Source organism: Acanthisitta chloris, unplaced genomic scaffold (genome assembly GCF_000695815.1).
Source record: "Acanthisitta chloris isolate BGI_N310 unplaced genomic scaffold, ASM69581v1 scaffold32525, whole genome shotgun sequence".
NCBI classification, from domain to species: Eukaryota; Metazoa; Chordata; class Aves; order Passeriformes; family Acanthisittidae; genus Acanthisitta; species Acanthisitta chloris.
In genome coordinates, this window is record NW_008674761.1 from 8811 (window position 1) to 25843 (window position 17033).

The 17033-nt window shown below is 47.7% G+C and overlaps 1 protein-coding gene across 1 annotated transcript in view; it reads right to left on the reverse strand.

The window, feature by feature from the left end:
* The window catches only part of LOC103802944 (hexokinase-1-like), a 26745-nt gene that overhangs the window by 8361 nt on the left and 1351 nt on the right, over positions 1 to 17033 (reverse strand). The window contains 9 exon segments of the mRNA XM_009075478.1: positions 384 to 561; positions 564 to 702; positions 1865 to 2098; positions 3680 to 3835; positions 4037 to 4220; positions 4312 to 4411; positions 5635 to 5730; positions 8302 to 8421; positions 13159 to 13307. Coding sequence (XP_009073726.1) covers positions 384 to 561; positions 564 to 702; positions 1865 to 2098; positions 3680 to 3835; positions 4037 to 4220; positions 4312 to 4411; positions 5635 to 5730; positions 8302 to 8421; positions 13159 to 13307 — 1356 coding nt within the window.

A 17033-nucleotide genomic window follows, 5' to 3' on the forward strand; every position in this document is an offset into this window, starting at 1 on the left:
AGACCCGTCCCGAGAGAAAAAGCAGTTTTTCCCCCAGCCACTCCGAGACGCAAAGAACCGTGCGGTACTGCAAACAGGGTTTGTGTGGTTTCATGGGTTCCCAGCTGTGGGTTTCTGATCCCAGCTGTGGATTTTTCCCCTCAAGCCGTGGCTCGCTTGCTCCCAGGGGCAAGGACGTGGGGCCAGGCTGCCAGCAACCAGCACAGGGCAGTGCAGGCTGCCCCGCCCGGGGCTGAGATTTCTTCCTTTGCACATCTCAGGTTCCATTTTCATCGCACCAGATCTGCTCCCCCTCCCTCACACCCAAAGGCCACCACTGGGAGCCCGTTTTGGGCCCCCTGCAGTCAAGCAGTGCCCTCACTCCGAGGAGGGTACGCCTCTACCTGTCCCATCCGGCGTGCTGCGGACAAAGGTGGGCAGCATTTTCACTTTGGCGGTCTCGTGAGTCTTCTTCTTCAGCCCTGCTTCCATCTCCGCCCTCATCCTCTTCTTCACCTGCAGCAGCTGCTCGTGGGTGAGCTTGAACTCGGCCAGGGTCTCGTCGATGAGCCGGTGCTGCTCTCAAAAAGCTTCTCCGCCACCCGGTACGCTACGGCCTTCACCATCGCCGCGCCCTTCCCGCTGCCGCTCTCCGACAGCAGGAACCTCACCTCCGAGTCGGGCACCAAGCGCCGCGTGGTTTTGTGCAGGCGCCGCGCGTACCTGCGGGAAGGGGAGGCTGCAGAACTGCTGTCTGCGCTGCCTCCCCTCTAGGCCCCAAACCCACCCTGACTGCAAGGGGAGGGACGAGGCTCACTGTGCCCAAACTAGCTACAGCCTCCCAAGCAGGAACACTGACAGCCAAGAGTAGTTCTTCCCACAGCCTCCTTCCTCCTGAATTTCTAAGAGAAGCCAGCAAAAAGCAGGGGAGAGCATCAGTCTCATCCCTTCAACCCGACCCTAGATGGGAAGAACCTCCTGGCTCCACTGCTGTTCCAATCCCCTCTCCTGGGGTCATCTGAACTCACTGGTTCAGATGGTGTGAGGACACAGAAACCAAAATGGCCCAAGTATGGTATCTTAACACTCACTACACCTGCCCATCTGCAACAGCTAGTCACAACAGCAGTCTTGGAAATTCTTTTTGTTGGCCAAAATTTTATGTTTTAACTAAGGAAAATATTTTTTTCAACAAAATAATGAGAAAATGAAAATGAAACATTAAACATGTTTCTCCTTTCAGAGGTTTCCTCACAAATCACACTCTGTAATTTCTACATAAATCTAAATAGCTGTTTGATTCAAAACATAACTTTCAAGATGGGGATAAACACGACAGGGGCAATTTTTAAAAGGCCATGGAAACTTGAGCATCGTTATTTTCCCTGGTTTCCAAGGATCTCTTCAGAAAAGACTGGAAAAACCAGGGTTCAGCACAGGCATTTTAAAACAATTGAGTTGAAACTGAAAATGGAGATGAAGCTGCATTAAATGTAGCTCTTCTCAAAGCCCAATTGATGAGCACAAGCTAATAGTTTATGTATGAAGAAATTCTCCTTCCAAGAGGCCTGTGGAGATTCCTTAAGGCATCTACTCAGTCCACTGCAGTTTTCAGTGACATCACAGTATCCAGTTACTCAGGGGTTTGGTTATTTTGTGGGGTTTTGTTGGGTTCTTAAAATTTCACACTACTTCTACACTTAAAGTCGTCTCTCCTTTCCCCTGAGCTCCCAGTCCCAGACCAAACGCTCACGCCCACATTTCAGGCTCCTCATCTCACGCCCAAACCTCCTGCCTGGGTGACCTCCCGGGGTGACATGCCTGCCCCTCTGCAAAGCAGAGGCTGCGGGGGTGAAGTTCTAGCGGCAGGAGCAGAGGGACTCACTGCGGATGCATCTTGTAGAGGGAGCCATCGACCCCCACGGTGGTGCGGAGGCGGCCGACCCCCTTGTTATCCCGCAGCTGGTTGAGGATGGCACCCAGGGTAGAGGCTACCAGGTTAGCCGAGCGGAAGGACACAATGGTGCAAACGTGCTGGACAGCGATGCAGTCCTCATGGGACGGTTCCACCCCCAGGCGGGTCAGAATTTCTTTGGCTTTGTTCAGACCTTCTTTGCTCCTACAAAGAGAGCAGCAAAGGGGACTCCTTAGTGGAGATGCACTGAGCTGCAGGACTGAGGCACATCCAGCCAAGGGTGTCCCTGCCTGGGGTTTGAGGTTAGAAAGAAAATACCTCAGATATCTGGACTGGGAAGCTCCATGAGGCTTGAAATAAAATGCTCTAAACAGGCATTCATTCACAGCTGGAAAGAGCCTGGTGCTACAAACCACACAATTCCAGGGAACACGGAAGCCACCCTCTGGGCAGGACTTGGAGGAATTAAATGCTTTTGTATCCCAATGATGTTTAACTTCAAACAGCTTCTCTTGAGCATGAAGCACCAGCCCCACAATGCAGCACCGGCCTGAGCACACACCTAACCCCACGCTCACTCGCTCATATGTCTCAATAAATTAAGACCAGCGTGATAAACAAGACCCTGAGCAAAGGCTGCATAAGCAATTTCATCCTATCAGGTCTCTGTTCAGGCTTAAAAGACCTCACTGCATCTCTGCCTCTTGCACTGCTTTTTCCCTTATTAGCATCCAGCCCCAGAGCAAAGCTTCTGGCAAAACTTCTCCATGTCCAGCTCACTCATTTCCCAGACAAAAACAAAACAGGCCTATCCTGTCATCACTAACTGCCCTCCATACGTCTTCTTAAGGATTCTTGCATCCTGCTAGCACCAGAGAGAAATCTGAAGCTGCACAGGGATGTGCCCCCAACTTTTAAATAAAGTGCTCCACAGGAAGCAAGGTGGAATTCCAGGGTAAATTTTACTCCTAGTAATTGAATTTCTCGATAACTGCGTTTTTCTCACTGCTGTTCAACAGGGTATTGGTCCATGACACTGACCTCAAATGAACACACATTTAAGGGAAAGCTGCTCAGATAAGTTAGTCTGCAGGGACAGGAACAAAACACAGCAGGAGGAACAGGCACTACAGAAGTTACTGACTGTCCCCTTGGCGCTGCACTCACCATTGACAGCACCTCTACGTGTGCAACAACAACAGCAGCATCTCACAGAGAAAAGCCAACCCAGTGACTATGGTACAAATTATCTCAGCAATCTGAATTTTAAAAACTCGGGGGAAGAGCCAACAAGTGCTGACCAAAGCGGTGATGACACACTACGGAACCACCCGGCACAGAGGTCACCACATAGCAGCCAGCACTGCCTACAAGACTGAATGTTCTGCCTGATCATACTTGTTTTCCTTTTGCCCTGCAATGTCAGGGATACAGCAAGGAACAACATAGGTATTTGCTCGGAGGCACTAAGCCAATTCGCTCCCATGTTTAGCCGCAAGATAGCAACTTCAGAGATTCTGAGTAGGGTAAGAGGTAGTACACCTCAACCCTGAAGCTGCACAGACTGGCAGGCTTAAGAGTTCCTCCCAGCACAGAAAAAGAGGAAATCTTGGGGAGGGGGGCACAGGCTGTCTGCCGGGGGTCCCCACATGTCAGCTCTGCGCCCGCACAGGAGGATGGCAGCCACCTCAGTGCAGCCTATCTCCCCACAAAGCAAAAAGAGATACTGGAAAAGTAACTTTCAGAGCCACTGTGAAGCCCAAGAGGTGAAAAGAGATTACTCACTTTTCTATGGCAGAAACGTGCTTTGTCTCAAACTTCCCTTTGGTGAGAAGCTCAGGGGTGATTCTCCCCTCAAAGAGCAGCCCTTCCTTGGCCATCTTCACCAGGATGAGCCTTACCAGCTCCCCCATGTACAACCCGCTGACCATCTTCTCAAACCTGCAGGAGAGGACAGCAGTCACCTATCTCCCCATGAGCAGCACTGGGAGGCAGAGCCCAACTGTGCCACCATAGTGTCTGTCCCCACCAGGGGTCTGCCTCACCAAGGCAAGGTCAAGCTTTCTCGAACTGCCCAATTCGTAACCCGAGTAGGAAAAGTAGCACGGAGCATAAACCAACAGAAATAACTCTCTCACTCACAGTTGCTTCCCAGGATTAAGGGATCCACGGTCAATCTCTCGATCGAACTCAGTCCTGATGTCTTCCAGCGAGCCGTCATCCCCGAAGGCTCCCCACTCCGTGTTAATGCACATCCTGCCCTCGTCCCCTTCCACAAGGTCAATGTGCCGCATCTCCTCCATGTAACAGGCATTGGTGCCAGTGCCTTTGGGGAAAGGACATCAGAAGGTGCTAACCAAACAGGCCAGGCAAAGGGAGAAAAGGCACGTGCATGCCGCAGAGGCAATGTGCGTTACCAATGATCAAGCCAACTTCACAACGCTGGTCATCAAAACCACAGGTCATCATAGTCCCAACAGTGTCGTTCACAACAGCCATGATATCTGCATCGTAGTCCTGATGGAGGAACAAAACATTACTTGGGCCACATCACTCTTCAGGAAAACACTGCTCCTGTTTACCACTGGTTTGTTCATATCAAATAGTTTCACAAGGAACAGGAGACAAATATTTGTCTGAATACCACAGCTCATCTTTATAAATATCCCTTTTCATCTGCCAGCTCCCTCCCTCATGTGCCCAAGGCGGCAAAGAGAGCAGACTAATGCACCAGGCAAGCAATAAAACAGCACTAGCATCCTTCCAGAGAGCAAAGGCCTGCTCTCATATAACCAGCCTTAGGCAGGAGAGAAAGGTCTGTACATGAAGGAGGAGGAACTGTGCACTTATACATCATGGAATGATTTGATGCAGTTGCTTGCAGAGTCAATCTATAAAATATTTCTCACAGCATTGACTTAAAACATCTAGGAGTTTTATTTCAAGTGAAGATTTTAATACACAAGTAATGCAGTTAAATAAGCTATCCAAAGGATATGCATTTATTCCTTTCCAGGTTCTTCAGTGTATGATTCTACCAAATCCAGTAACAGTAACTAATTATAGTAATGTTGTTCGGTGACAGCAAAACTCAGGTTTGCTTAAGAGTCCACAACTGCCCAAAGAGAGCAAATACTGCTCAGCTTTCAATGACTTTGGATACTGAGTAATCAACTTATCACCTGGCTGCAAGCATGATGCCAACCCAAATTCATTCCATCTCACACTCCGTGCTTTTTGTTTATTTAAATCAGCAGCTTGGTCACCTTTACTCTCTATAAAGTCAGCAGTGAGAAACTGCAAGGAGCAACACAGCTCACCAAGCCTGAAATCTCCCTTCCCTTCTCCTCTGCTCCTCCTCTCCTGCTCCCACACATGGCAGGTGCACAACTGAGCAACGTGAGACACGGTTTCTTGGGAATGGGCCACCCCGGTCTCACTGAAAAGCCACGGCACTGACACACAGCACCTTCTCAGTTTCTGGAGAGCAGTAAGTTGCTGAAGGTTGCTAGCAAAAAGCCATGAGACAGAAACTCCGTTCTGTGCCGTGAGGCAAATCACAGCTTCCACATAATAACACTGGCATTGCTTCCTTTTTCCAGCAAGCAGCAAAGATGCACATTGTCATGCAAGAAAGCAGAGCTCCACCATCACGCAGACCACCTGCTCACGTGAGTGACCTGAAGGGTGGTCCCTGACAACGCCAAGACAGACTTTCAGAAAAATGAAGTACAATTTACCCCACGTTTCTTGATGGCCCTGTTAAGCAGCCTCACGACATCTGCTCCCTCCACTCCGCTCGCCTTGAAGCGCTTTGTCCAGGTTATCAGAATACCCTAGTAAAACAAGACAGCAACATTCCACAGGATGCAACCATAAGACATACATTGAGTAGTTTTCTTCCTTATAAATAAGATTCTATACTTCAAATCTCAGGTCTCTCTTCTTGTAACAACCCAACCTAAGACAATTGGTGGTCTTACAGCCTAATTACAGTAAGCAGAAAGATGGAAAACTGCTAGAAAAGATGGAAACCCCTTTCCTGCCAGAAAACAGTGTACTCACATTTTGTATTTCCAGCCTACTCCTCTCCCTGTGATTCCTCGACAGTTTTTCTTGGAAAACCATTTAATCCTTTTGGACCATGGAAATAGACTGCTTTCAGAAAAAGCTGACTGTGCCAGACTGACTACAGAGAAGGGATGTGACGTTGCATGTCCAGGACATGGCTGCAGCAGGGATCAACCAGGCACATTGGTTTGCTGCTTGAGGTCCTATCTGTCCTGGCTTGTTTCACCATGGGATCATGTTTATGGGTTGAAGAAAATGGAAATACTGGAAATGTAGCAATGTATGTCCCCAATTTGCAGCACTGATCGAAAAGGAAATCCTGGTATGGAATTCCTTGTCTGCAAACTGTCGTCACAGAGTGCCTGCAAATCCCCCAAGGTAATGACTACATCTGAGCTTTTATCATTTACATAATGCCTGGCTGAATCAGAGCATTCAGTATGAAAGAGAGTAATGATAAAAGAGTGCTGACAGTAGTCAACAGGAAAGATAACTCAAATCAGCTCAGCTTTCCATATCCACCACAATATTCACACCTGCCACAAAAGGAATCCAAGAAACTAAGAACCAGAAAAGCTGAAGCCTGTAGACACAAGCAGCCATTGCCCAGGTGTGTGCTTGCTCGTATTTCAGCCACATCTTGCGCATACTCGCCCTCCCAACTCGGACAGCTACAGCAGACAGAGGGTCAGGACAGCTCTGTCCAGATCAGGAGGTATTCTCCTACCACTGGACCACAAAACAAAGTCTGAGTAAGTTTTGCCACCGTGTAGCTTTCACTGGCATCATTTAGAAACCCAGCAAAGTCCCATGCTGCTGTGCAGGGAAGCCACGGGCAGTGCTGTGCTGGCACAGCTTTCGTGGGCTAAAGGGCACCTTGTTCCACATAACTTTTATAAGAAACTGGCCAAAGCACACAGCAAAGAGCAGCTCCCCTCAGAATGACTGGCCAACTGTGCTGGAAGGAGTTTTTGCTTCACCAGCAGCAAGGCCCTGGCAGCAGGAAGGAGCCCTTGGAGTGGGACCTAACCATGTGGTGCCCATCTTGCCACACCTGGAGACAGCAGGGACCACCCTGCCTCCTTCTCCTCACCAAGCACAAGAAAACAGCACCCAGGCAAGTCCAGCCTCACAGAACCAGCAATCCAGGAACAAACCTAGCCCACAGAATCCAGAAAAATGTGTTTTTCAAACACTCAAAATACCACAAAAGCTCTCAAAAGAGTTTTGCTTTTTGTTTTTACTTAAGAGACACCCTGTCTCTTACGATCCCCCTCCACTCTGCCACTGCTCAGGTGTCCCTGAGGTACCCCAGCTGCCTGCCTGCCCCACAAAAGCACCATTCCATCCCAGCTGGCTGCAGCAAACCTGCCCACAAACAAGCACCTTTCTTCATGTAGCTAAACAAATCTTCCCAAGGGCAACTTCGGTCACATCCCCAGCACGGCTCTGCTGTGGTTGGTAGCCTGAGCCTTACCACAGCCAGCTGGGAGAGCTGCACCAAGGTCAACTCATCTCTTCTGATCCAATGCAGGAACAGGCAGCTCCGTGTTCTGAACTCTATTCAGATCCTGAGTCAGTCAGCACCCTTGGGTTCAGCTCTCAGCACCACTCAACAAGTACAAATGTGAGAAAAATCATGCCTCACCTGGCCCTTGTCAGCACCAGCATCTGGGAAGCTGTTGCACCAGGCTAAGCTAGAGACCTGCAAGCTGGAAAAGCAGTTCATGCACCTGCTCTGTGCATCTTGGGTAAATTTCACTCTCCTGCATCAATTTTCTACACCGTTCCCATAGTAATGTTGTACTGGGAGGCTGCTGAGTCATTTGGGCTACAACAAGCAAAAGGAGGAAAGCACCACAGCATCCTCGTCATGGGAGCCTCATCAGTCCCTTCCCCAGTGCCCCCCAGGCCCTGTTAAAGCACACTGCCCTCAGTGCTGAGCTCCAGCCTGCGGCACACACCCGGACCCATGAGTGCACTCCTGAGGGGCAGCAAAATCTGAGCAAAAGCTGCTGGGCTGCCTCCTTCCCAGGCCCACTCCATGGACAGGTGAAACAGGCTGCACAGGAGGCAAGAAAAAATGCTGTCATGTTTCCAGGGTAAACCGTAATACTGAGGAGCATACACAGAGACAGCATAAAAATCAGATGCCTCTTCCTCATATGTTATCCAGCTCTTTCAGGCAGAAACATGAACACAAACACAGCCTGACAGTGAAATATAACAGACATTTATCCTGAAAATGAGACCTGTCTGGGATACTGCTTTCATTGCAGCATCTTAACAGCACGGCAGCTCTTCTGCATATGAAGAGAATTGTGAAATCTTCTTACCTCATCTAGCTTGGTCTGTCGGCAGGGAAATGAAAATGTAAACCCAACTGGCAGTTTCTTGTCTTTGATTTGTTGTTTCTCCATAAAGTCTCCCAGGCATTCAGCAACGTGATCAAAAAGCTACAAGGAAAGTACAAACCCACCATGACTAGAGGCACAGCTTCAGGGAGAAATGTTTCAAACTGCAAACAAGTTGCACCAGGTGAGGGGAAAATACCAGCTCCGAGTTTTAATAAGCATCACAGTTCTGAAAATACTCTCGGGCAGTGTGTATTAACACCTTAATAACTGACAAATTATGAAACCACAGAATCACAGAATGGTTTGAGTTCAAAAGGGCCTTAAAAGATCATTTAGGCCAACCCCCTGCCACGGACAGAGACACCTTCCCCTGGAGCAGGTTGGTCCCAGCCCCATCCAGCCTGGAATTGAACACTTCCAGGGATGCAAGGAAATGCATTGTCCTTTTACACACTGAACTCCACAGGCATTTTTTTACACTCATATGAAAACACTCTTCCTGAAAGGAGGGGCTCATGGCTCTCAAGCCTGCTGTAAATCTGCCACTTAACATTTCGTGAGAACAAAAGCGTTCCCTTAACCCTTCAGGAACAGGAACATTTGGGATCCAGTCCCACAGGAGGTTGGGTGCAAAGATAACATCTGCCTCGTCCAAGCACTGCTGAGACCAGAGAACTCAGCACTTTGCAGAAACCACTCAAAAGGACATCATCTCTCAAATCTACTCCTAAAGCACACAACAAACAAAAAGGAAACCCAAGGAATTCATCTAAATATTTTACATGCTCCGAGAAACAACCCAAACGGGGACTTTTTCTGCATTTTTTTGAAATGCTGAGCTATGCAGCAGCCTGTGCCAGGCTTGTAGCACCAATTCCCTCCCAGGTACCTCGATGGCACCTGGGACCACAGTACTGTGTGTCCCTGCCAGTCAGGCCAGGAACCAGGTGGGCACCAAGGCCTCTCACACCAAGCCATTTGAAAACCCCTTAGGTAGATTTCAAAACTCAAAGCTGAAATCAAGCCCAAGCAACTGAAGCAACAAAATACACATTTTGTATTGACCAATACCAGAAAGCCAGGCATGCCTTGAGCTGGCCCACACCACAAATGGATGGCAAACTGCTAAAAGGCTGCTGCCTGTCCCAGGAGATAACTGTGCTTCACATTTACCTCCCTGAAAAAAAAATCCAAATGAAATAAACCCAACCCTATCTGCAGCATTGGCGGGATGAGGCCAAGTAAACTGCCCAGAAAACTGGGGATAACTGGGAAGGAGTACAAAAAAATATCCATTGGTTCCACACAACTTACTCAAGAACAATTCAGAGCCTTGGAGAAATGGGAATGCACTGCAGACAGGCTGCAGCAACTACAAACGATGAATAGGAATATTCTGCCCTTTGAAGCAGGTCAGGAAGTGGTGTGTGTAATGTTACAATTAAACTGAACACCTTACACCAATTCCTTAAATGAGGTCAGATTTGATTAAGCAGAAGCACAGTAGTTTCCCAGGGAGAATGTTGCCATTCATTGTCCTGGCCAAATCAAGGACACTGCTAAGCCCACGCAGTGAAACCACATGGGAAAGGAATGTACACTGCTGCACCTCTGAAATACTATTTTCAGCCATCCAGATGAGGGAGAGAGGAAGAGGAACTACAGTTAAGCAATAAAATGGAACAACTTCTCCAGGAGGAACACAGAAATAACAGGAGCATGTATTTTTATTATGCTTTCCATCTGAAAGTATCTGGCTGAATACTCAGTCCTACTAAACTTTCAGCTGCTTCCAGGACTACAAACAAAAACCAGGGGCCAAATTCAAACCCCTCTGGAGTTCAGAGAGCAGGGAGCAGAAATATCGACTGCGTACGCTGCTACAAAACTCCCACTCATGCAACGAACCACGACCCCGAGACAGGATCTGCTTTGTAAATCCAAACACAAAAAATGCCTGGGCATTCCCAGTGGGTTCTGAGAAGTCCACGCACCTGCTGTGTTGGCCCACACAGTCCTGGCAGGACCTGCTGAGGCTCACCTCCATGAGTCAGCAGCGCACTGTGAGTCACTTGGGCTCTGGGCGGCGAGTGTAAGTCATGCATAACCCACACAGACAAATGTAGTTAACTAATAGCCACAATTTGGGCACTACAGTCACCATGTCTGTTCAGTGAGGCACAGTCTGTCTGTGCTACTGGTGTTAATAAAGCACAGAGGGAAGGCACTGCTCAAAAGCAGAAAAGAGAGAGGCATTTATTCATTTTGCTACCATGGATGCTCATAAGATTTTCCTAAGGAGGTTTGAGGAAGCTTCTGTATGTGCCTATGCCCATATAAACACACAAACCTTACCAGTGCCAAATGACTCCTATGGATCTCATTAAAGTGGGGCAGGTGGATTGAGGAAAAATCCACATCCCTGTCCATCCACAGGTGTGCAGTAGGGAACAATGTGAGCCCAACAGTTTATCAAATGTCGAAGAGATGGACAGAGCAAACACTGCAGTCAAGAAGAAAGGATCAGCCTAATTTTATACCCTTATAGTCCTGGGGCAATACAACCATGAGATGTGGTGCAAGTGATAAAGTTTTATTAATTCCTCACACCATAGAATTGCCTGCTCAGGCTGGGCTCCAAGGACACATCTGGTTGTCAGACAGGAGACTCTGGCATGCAACTGAAGATCTGAGCTCAGGCTCAAACCCCTGAATGGGGACGATTTATGGAGCAAAGAGACCACAGCTTCAGTCCAGCAGAACAGCCACAAAAACACAACCTACCTCCAGTGACGGCAGAACACAAAAAGCAACATCAAAAATCAAGCCTCAGGCACACTCCTGTTCACTGAGCTGACATGCAAAACAGGCTTCTTACAAATATTAGACACAGCTGAAGTCAGTGAGAGTGCTCTTGACTTTGACAGGGAACTGTCTCTGACTGGCAAACCATGACAAAACGCCATGAAGTAGAAAATATCAAAACAAACCGTGCTAGTGAGGCTTGAAGACATAAATCACAATTCTTCAGGACGGTGATTACATATTAAGCTTTGAGAGTATAACTCGCCGAGGTTAATGACACGCTTGCTAGTATCATTAGTAGCCCACTCAGGCAGCTCAGTCCAAGCACTCTGGCTCTGAGATTTCAGAAAACCTCAACTGTATGCATCCATCACAGACACCAAATCATCACCTGTCTACGAGCCTCCTGGGCACGCTTCCCTGTAAAGTCACACGGCCTGCACTGGATATTGCCATGGGACAACTTCAAACTTGGATGATGCTTCCAGTTATCCTCTTCTTTTTCTAGTTCTTAAATACTGGAAGCAACTGCGTCCACTGAGTCAGTGGAAGCCTTGCTCCCCACTCTTTGAGCTTAAAAGCCATGACAAAGCCTATCAGCCTGAGCTCCAGGCTGCTGCTTCCCAACAGCCATATGGCCTTCGGAAATTTAAAACGTAACATATGAACATGACAGAGACATGGAAAGAAAACAGACCTGATGTCTCTTTTCCTGGCTTCTCCTTACCACTGTTATCACGTCTCCATCAAGTCTCCCCTTAAGTCAGCCTGTCTTGTCACTCCGGGACAGACGCTTGCCCCCGGGTGTGCAGGCAGCCCTCCTGTTTGTCAGCCTCCAGCTCTCAACACTCACTGATGGACAAGCAACCCCCTGCTCCAAACCTGCCCCTGAGCAGCCCACCCAGCTTCCTGGCCTCTAACAGCAACAGGCAGCTCAGTTCAGTTCCCCTCCAAAACTGTTCTGTGGGACAGCCACTCCATGACCTCTGGGTCCAAAAAGAAAGCAATAAAGGTTAGTAAAAGTCTTTACAAGCAGGTTATTTTCTTGCCGCGGTTAAGACATCACAGCAATGCTTTCAGCACTTCTGACAAGCCATGATTGCCACCTCACACTCACTGCTGCAAGGAATGCAGCAGCACTTATTAGATACATACATTAACGGTACCAAGGTGACCACAGAAAATATATTAATGGTAGAAATGCTGTTCCTATAAATTTTCTTTTTCTCCTCTTTTCTTACGCTTCTGAAACAAGCTTTAAGCTTTCTGCAGGTCTCATACTCCAAAACAGCACCTCATTCTAGTTAAAGTGTTAAAAACCTGTTGTTTCCAACAATGAAAGTTACTTGTTTTGCCATATGCTGACAGAGACAAATCTGTCAGTAAAATACTCTTTGCAGTCCACTTCCTGATCATAAAAAGAAAGTAAATTCTTCCAAAGAACCCAATTTGAAATCCAAGTGAATGGATCCAAACATTTTCTACTCTTGGAACTGGGAGACTAAAAAAAACCAAACCAAAACAAAACAAAAAACCCATTTCAACTATTCAGCAAAACTTAAGTTGAAGCTATGCCAAAACATTCGATCAGCTTCTCGTAATTTTTCTAATGTCCTTGTACTTTTCATGAATGCTGAGTTGCTCAGACTGCCAGCACAGATATGTGGCTGTCATGGTGATTTCTATCCCTCATCTAACACCACAATTGCAGGGCTGGTCATGCCCATGCTCACAAAGACTAAGTTGTTTTCCTGCTCTCCATTTGTACTTGTGGAAAGTAAGTTTACTAAAAAAGCCAGGACTTTCTAGGCCAACATACCCAAAGGTCTAGCACACAACTACAGCAGATGTGCAGTGCCCACGCATGCCCTGTTACACTGAGTACTGCTTATTTACCTTCAGTGTCCACACTGAAGCTGAGTATGTGCACGCTGTAGGTGCAGCTGTGAAGTAGCTGAGGCTGCTCTTGTGGGGATTTTCTAACACCCAAGCAGCTGATCTTTAGAGACGCCCCAAGGAAGAGGTGCTTACCCGTGTTCCGCTGCCATGCATGATATCCTCAGGGGTGTTATAAATTTCAGTTTCCATCTGCACCGTCTGCTTTTTTTCATGCGATACCTTCACCCGCAGAATTCGGAAATAAGAACCACCAAGATCCAGTGCAATGAAATCTCCTTTCTCTACATGGAAAACACGACACAAGTGATTAAAAACTGTATGCGACGCAAATCTGAGAAACATCAAGCTCAGATAAGCACAACATGTAAGTGAATGTCCAGTGCCTACAGCAAGGAAGCTCTAGCTGCAGGGCACCCACGGGAGCATAACCTGACTCCCTAGAATTCAACATGAAGCTGGGGCAACGGCAACACCAACCTCCACTGATACACAGGCAACTGCAACGAGGGTTTATCAAAAAAGAACAGACTAAGAGTGGACAGTCTGCACCCAGACCTCATGATGAAGCTGGCAGAGCATGGATCTCAGGAGAAAGCCAAAAAAGATGCTGAAAATCGAGACACTAAAATGAAGGGATGACAGATGCTTATTTGGCAAATAAGAGTGAATGGTGGCTGGACTGAGCATACTCAAATCAACAAATTACACACAGAGGTAATTAAAGTAGGAACCGCTTATTTCATGCCCAGAAAGGCTGAGATTCACTGCAAACTGCAGTCAGAAAACAAGTCAGAGCAATAACAGCCTGAAAAACCATGGAGTACTCCTGTGCTGCTGCAAGAGTTACTCAGAAGTCACGATCCTTTGCACACAGCTCCTGCATACCTCCCCAGGAGGCTACCTCCATCTCCCTCTGTGGTGGAGAGGTCTGAAGCCAGGAGCACTACCCCCAGCTCCACAGAGTTCAGGGTACAATCCAGGTGGACAGAGGCCCATGGCCTGGCTCTCTGAGCAATCATACTTTCAGCACCCCCAGAGAGTAAGGCAAATATATTTGATTGATCCACTTGTGCTATCTCACCTTATCAATGAGGGCGCAAAGCCAGCAATAGTTAAAGTCTGTGAAAAGGTGATATTTAGGGACACTGTGCACAGCTTATCACACAGGACTGTGTGCCCAGGCTGCAGATAGTCACCAGGGCTCTTGGCAAACATCCGTGTCTGTGCACGGCACCCCCGGCTCGTCGCTGAGGCTGCTCAGATGAGATGGTGCTTCCTCATCGAGCATGACTTTAGGAAGGCCATTCCTAACACGGCCAGTTTTCCACTTCTCCCTAAATTCAATGTGGAAAGACCTCTAGCAGCTGGGAAGACTGTTCTGACACGTCACCTCCAACAGATTCAGTTCCCAGACCCCTCTGACCCCACACAGTCACCAAAATACCAGGTATGCAAATTATCCATGAGGATTTCCGGATTCAGACTCGCTTCTGAGATTATTCTGTTCAATCTCAGACCACAACCTCTCAAGGTTGGCTTAGTGAACTGTACCTCCACACCACCCCACACACCTCAGGGAGCCTCATCCTACTCAGCAGAGCTGATGAGCTGGACAAAGTGTCTCTCAGAGCAGGACCTCAAACAGAAACAGCCCAGGAGAGGCAAAAACACTGCAAAAGCCCTTATGATTTTCCAAGGTTGCAGGAAAATACAGAAACACAACACTGCCATGTGAGAAACCACACAGAACAATAAAATCTGTACAGAAAAACGTAGCGGAATGACAGTGGGAGCCCATAACTTCTAAGAATTCTCCTATTTCTCCTGCAGTGTAACTTTTCCTTCTTGCTGCTTAAAGCATGGGCAAACTTGTTTGCCAAACAACAGATCCTGCAGTGCTTCCCTCCCTGTTTCTGAGCAGTGCAGCTTCAAACATCACTTGGCTCCAGTACAAATGTTATTTAAAGCACAAACATACCCAAACTGGAGACACAATTCCCTTCATTGTGCTCAGCTAACAAATTCAGTAACCTCAACCCCCGTCACCACAAGAAGCCTAGAAGTCAAACATTGACCACAAGTGTCTCATTAAGCCAAATACCCAAATAAGCTTTATCCTATGAGTATCATCTGTTGAGTGCAAGCCATTACCTCCAATAACTAATGGGAAAATCAACATTGGACCAGATGGCCCTCTTTCAAGCCTAAACACACCTCAGTACATGCCTCAAACAAATACTGCACTCCAGAAATATCTGCCCTGCAAATAAATTACCAGCTTGGCATGTTTGATTTCCAGTACCATCAAGCTCATCACAAGCTAAAATTTATTAAGAATTATCCTTCTCATTTAAAACCAAAAAAGAACCCTGGAGTAGAACGCAAAGCTTTCTGGATGCAAAGCAGCACTTTTCTTTCTGTGTTCTTCAGGAATTAACCCCCAGTAGCAGCATTTAATCTATGCTTTGTAACACCAAGCTGTGACCAAACCTGCCATGAATTTGTCTAGGAAGACCCTCTGAAAGCATTTTAAATTAGCCTGAGGTACCATTCTGGGCAAAAGAACCTTGAGGCTTTCATAAATTGAATAGCTCTCAATGAACTAAAAAAAAAAAAAGCCTGCTACCCTTCTCCAGGGTCTCCAAAATTATTGCTCAGAAGCTCCTTGCTACTAAAGCACACAGGGACAGAACTGAAACTAGACAGGTGCTTTTTTAAAGTTAGCTCCCATAATAATAATCGGACTCAGGGGAAAGAGCTTACGAGGCAGTAACTAGAGACAGGCCAGAGAAAAGGGCAGGCTTCCATCCTCTGGCTTTGATGGGGGGACAGCTGGAGGCAGAAATTGCCATCTCTGGGCACAGCAACGTGGCCACATCCGTGAGGCCCCCCCAGAACATCCTGGAGGAAGAGGGAAGGGGCTCCGGGCCTGCCCTGGCTGTATCTGTGCGGTGGCCGAGCCACTGTATTTGTAAGACTCTGGATCACGAGTGTGAACTGCATAAATCCAAAATCATCCTATGTGAAGTACTGATTGCTGGCAGACTAATCTCAAGAGTAAATGTACTGACTGACAGTGGGCTGACTGTTAAGAAGGGCTCTCCCATTGGCATCAGAATGGCTTTGACACAGAAATCACCAACTATGACACGAGAGGCACACGCTGCTGAGTCGGGGAGAGAAATGCCACGATACCCACCCATGGCAAACACTGCTCACACCTGGGGTCAGAACATGCCGTTTCAGGGACAGAGTGGAATGGTTCTGCCTGCCTTTCTAACAGCTATCCCAAGAGACACTCGTCACCTGCATGTACAGATCACTATTGTGTAGACCAGAAACTCTCCAGATCAAAGCACTGCCCACAGCATGCCCCAGAGAGGCTGGTAGGAGCCAAGTGGGCACAGGACCAAGGACTGAGCACCCTGCACAAAACACACAAGGCTGCTTTTATAAGCAGGTGTGTAATACATGATCTGAAATCAATGCCTTGGCATACAGACAGGTCTATGCTCAACCAGGGCCACCCATCCTGCCCCAGCAGCGTTCAGCAGCCTCTCACACCTCTCCTGGCCAGGTGCAGATCCTCCTTCTCCTGTACCATATGGCATCTCAAAGTCTTCCCAGTCTGTACCATAGAACAATTTGCAGAGTTATTTGCTTCGCTGATAACCTGCAATGACTGACAGAGCAGAGTACTGGGAACAGGCCTGTACTCACCTGAACTCAAACACACACGGTAGAAGCCACGGAGTCACCTCACCTCACCTGCAAACCCTTAGTGCAACCACTGCCCATCACCCAGCTGTGTGTGGCAGCTTCTTGCTTTCTCAACAGTCTGCAAGTTTCAACACAACATTGCAACACAACAGCCAGTGGTGCTAGATTAAGAGAAACACGGAATTCATTCTTCCTTTGGTTTCTTTCAGACAGAGAATCACATCTCAAATAAAAAGCTTAAGGTGGCAGAAAGCAACAGCAAAGCAGAACTATGAAAGATTTTCACC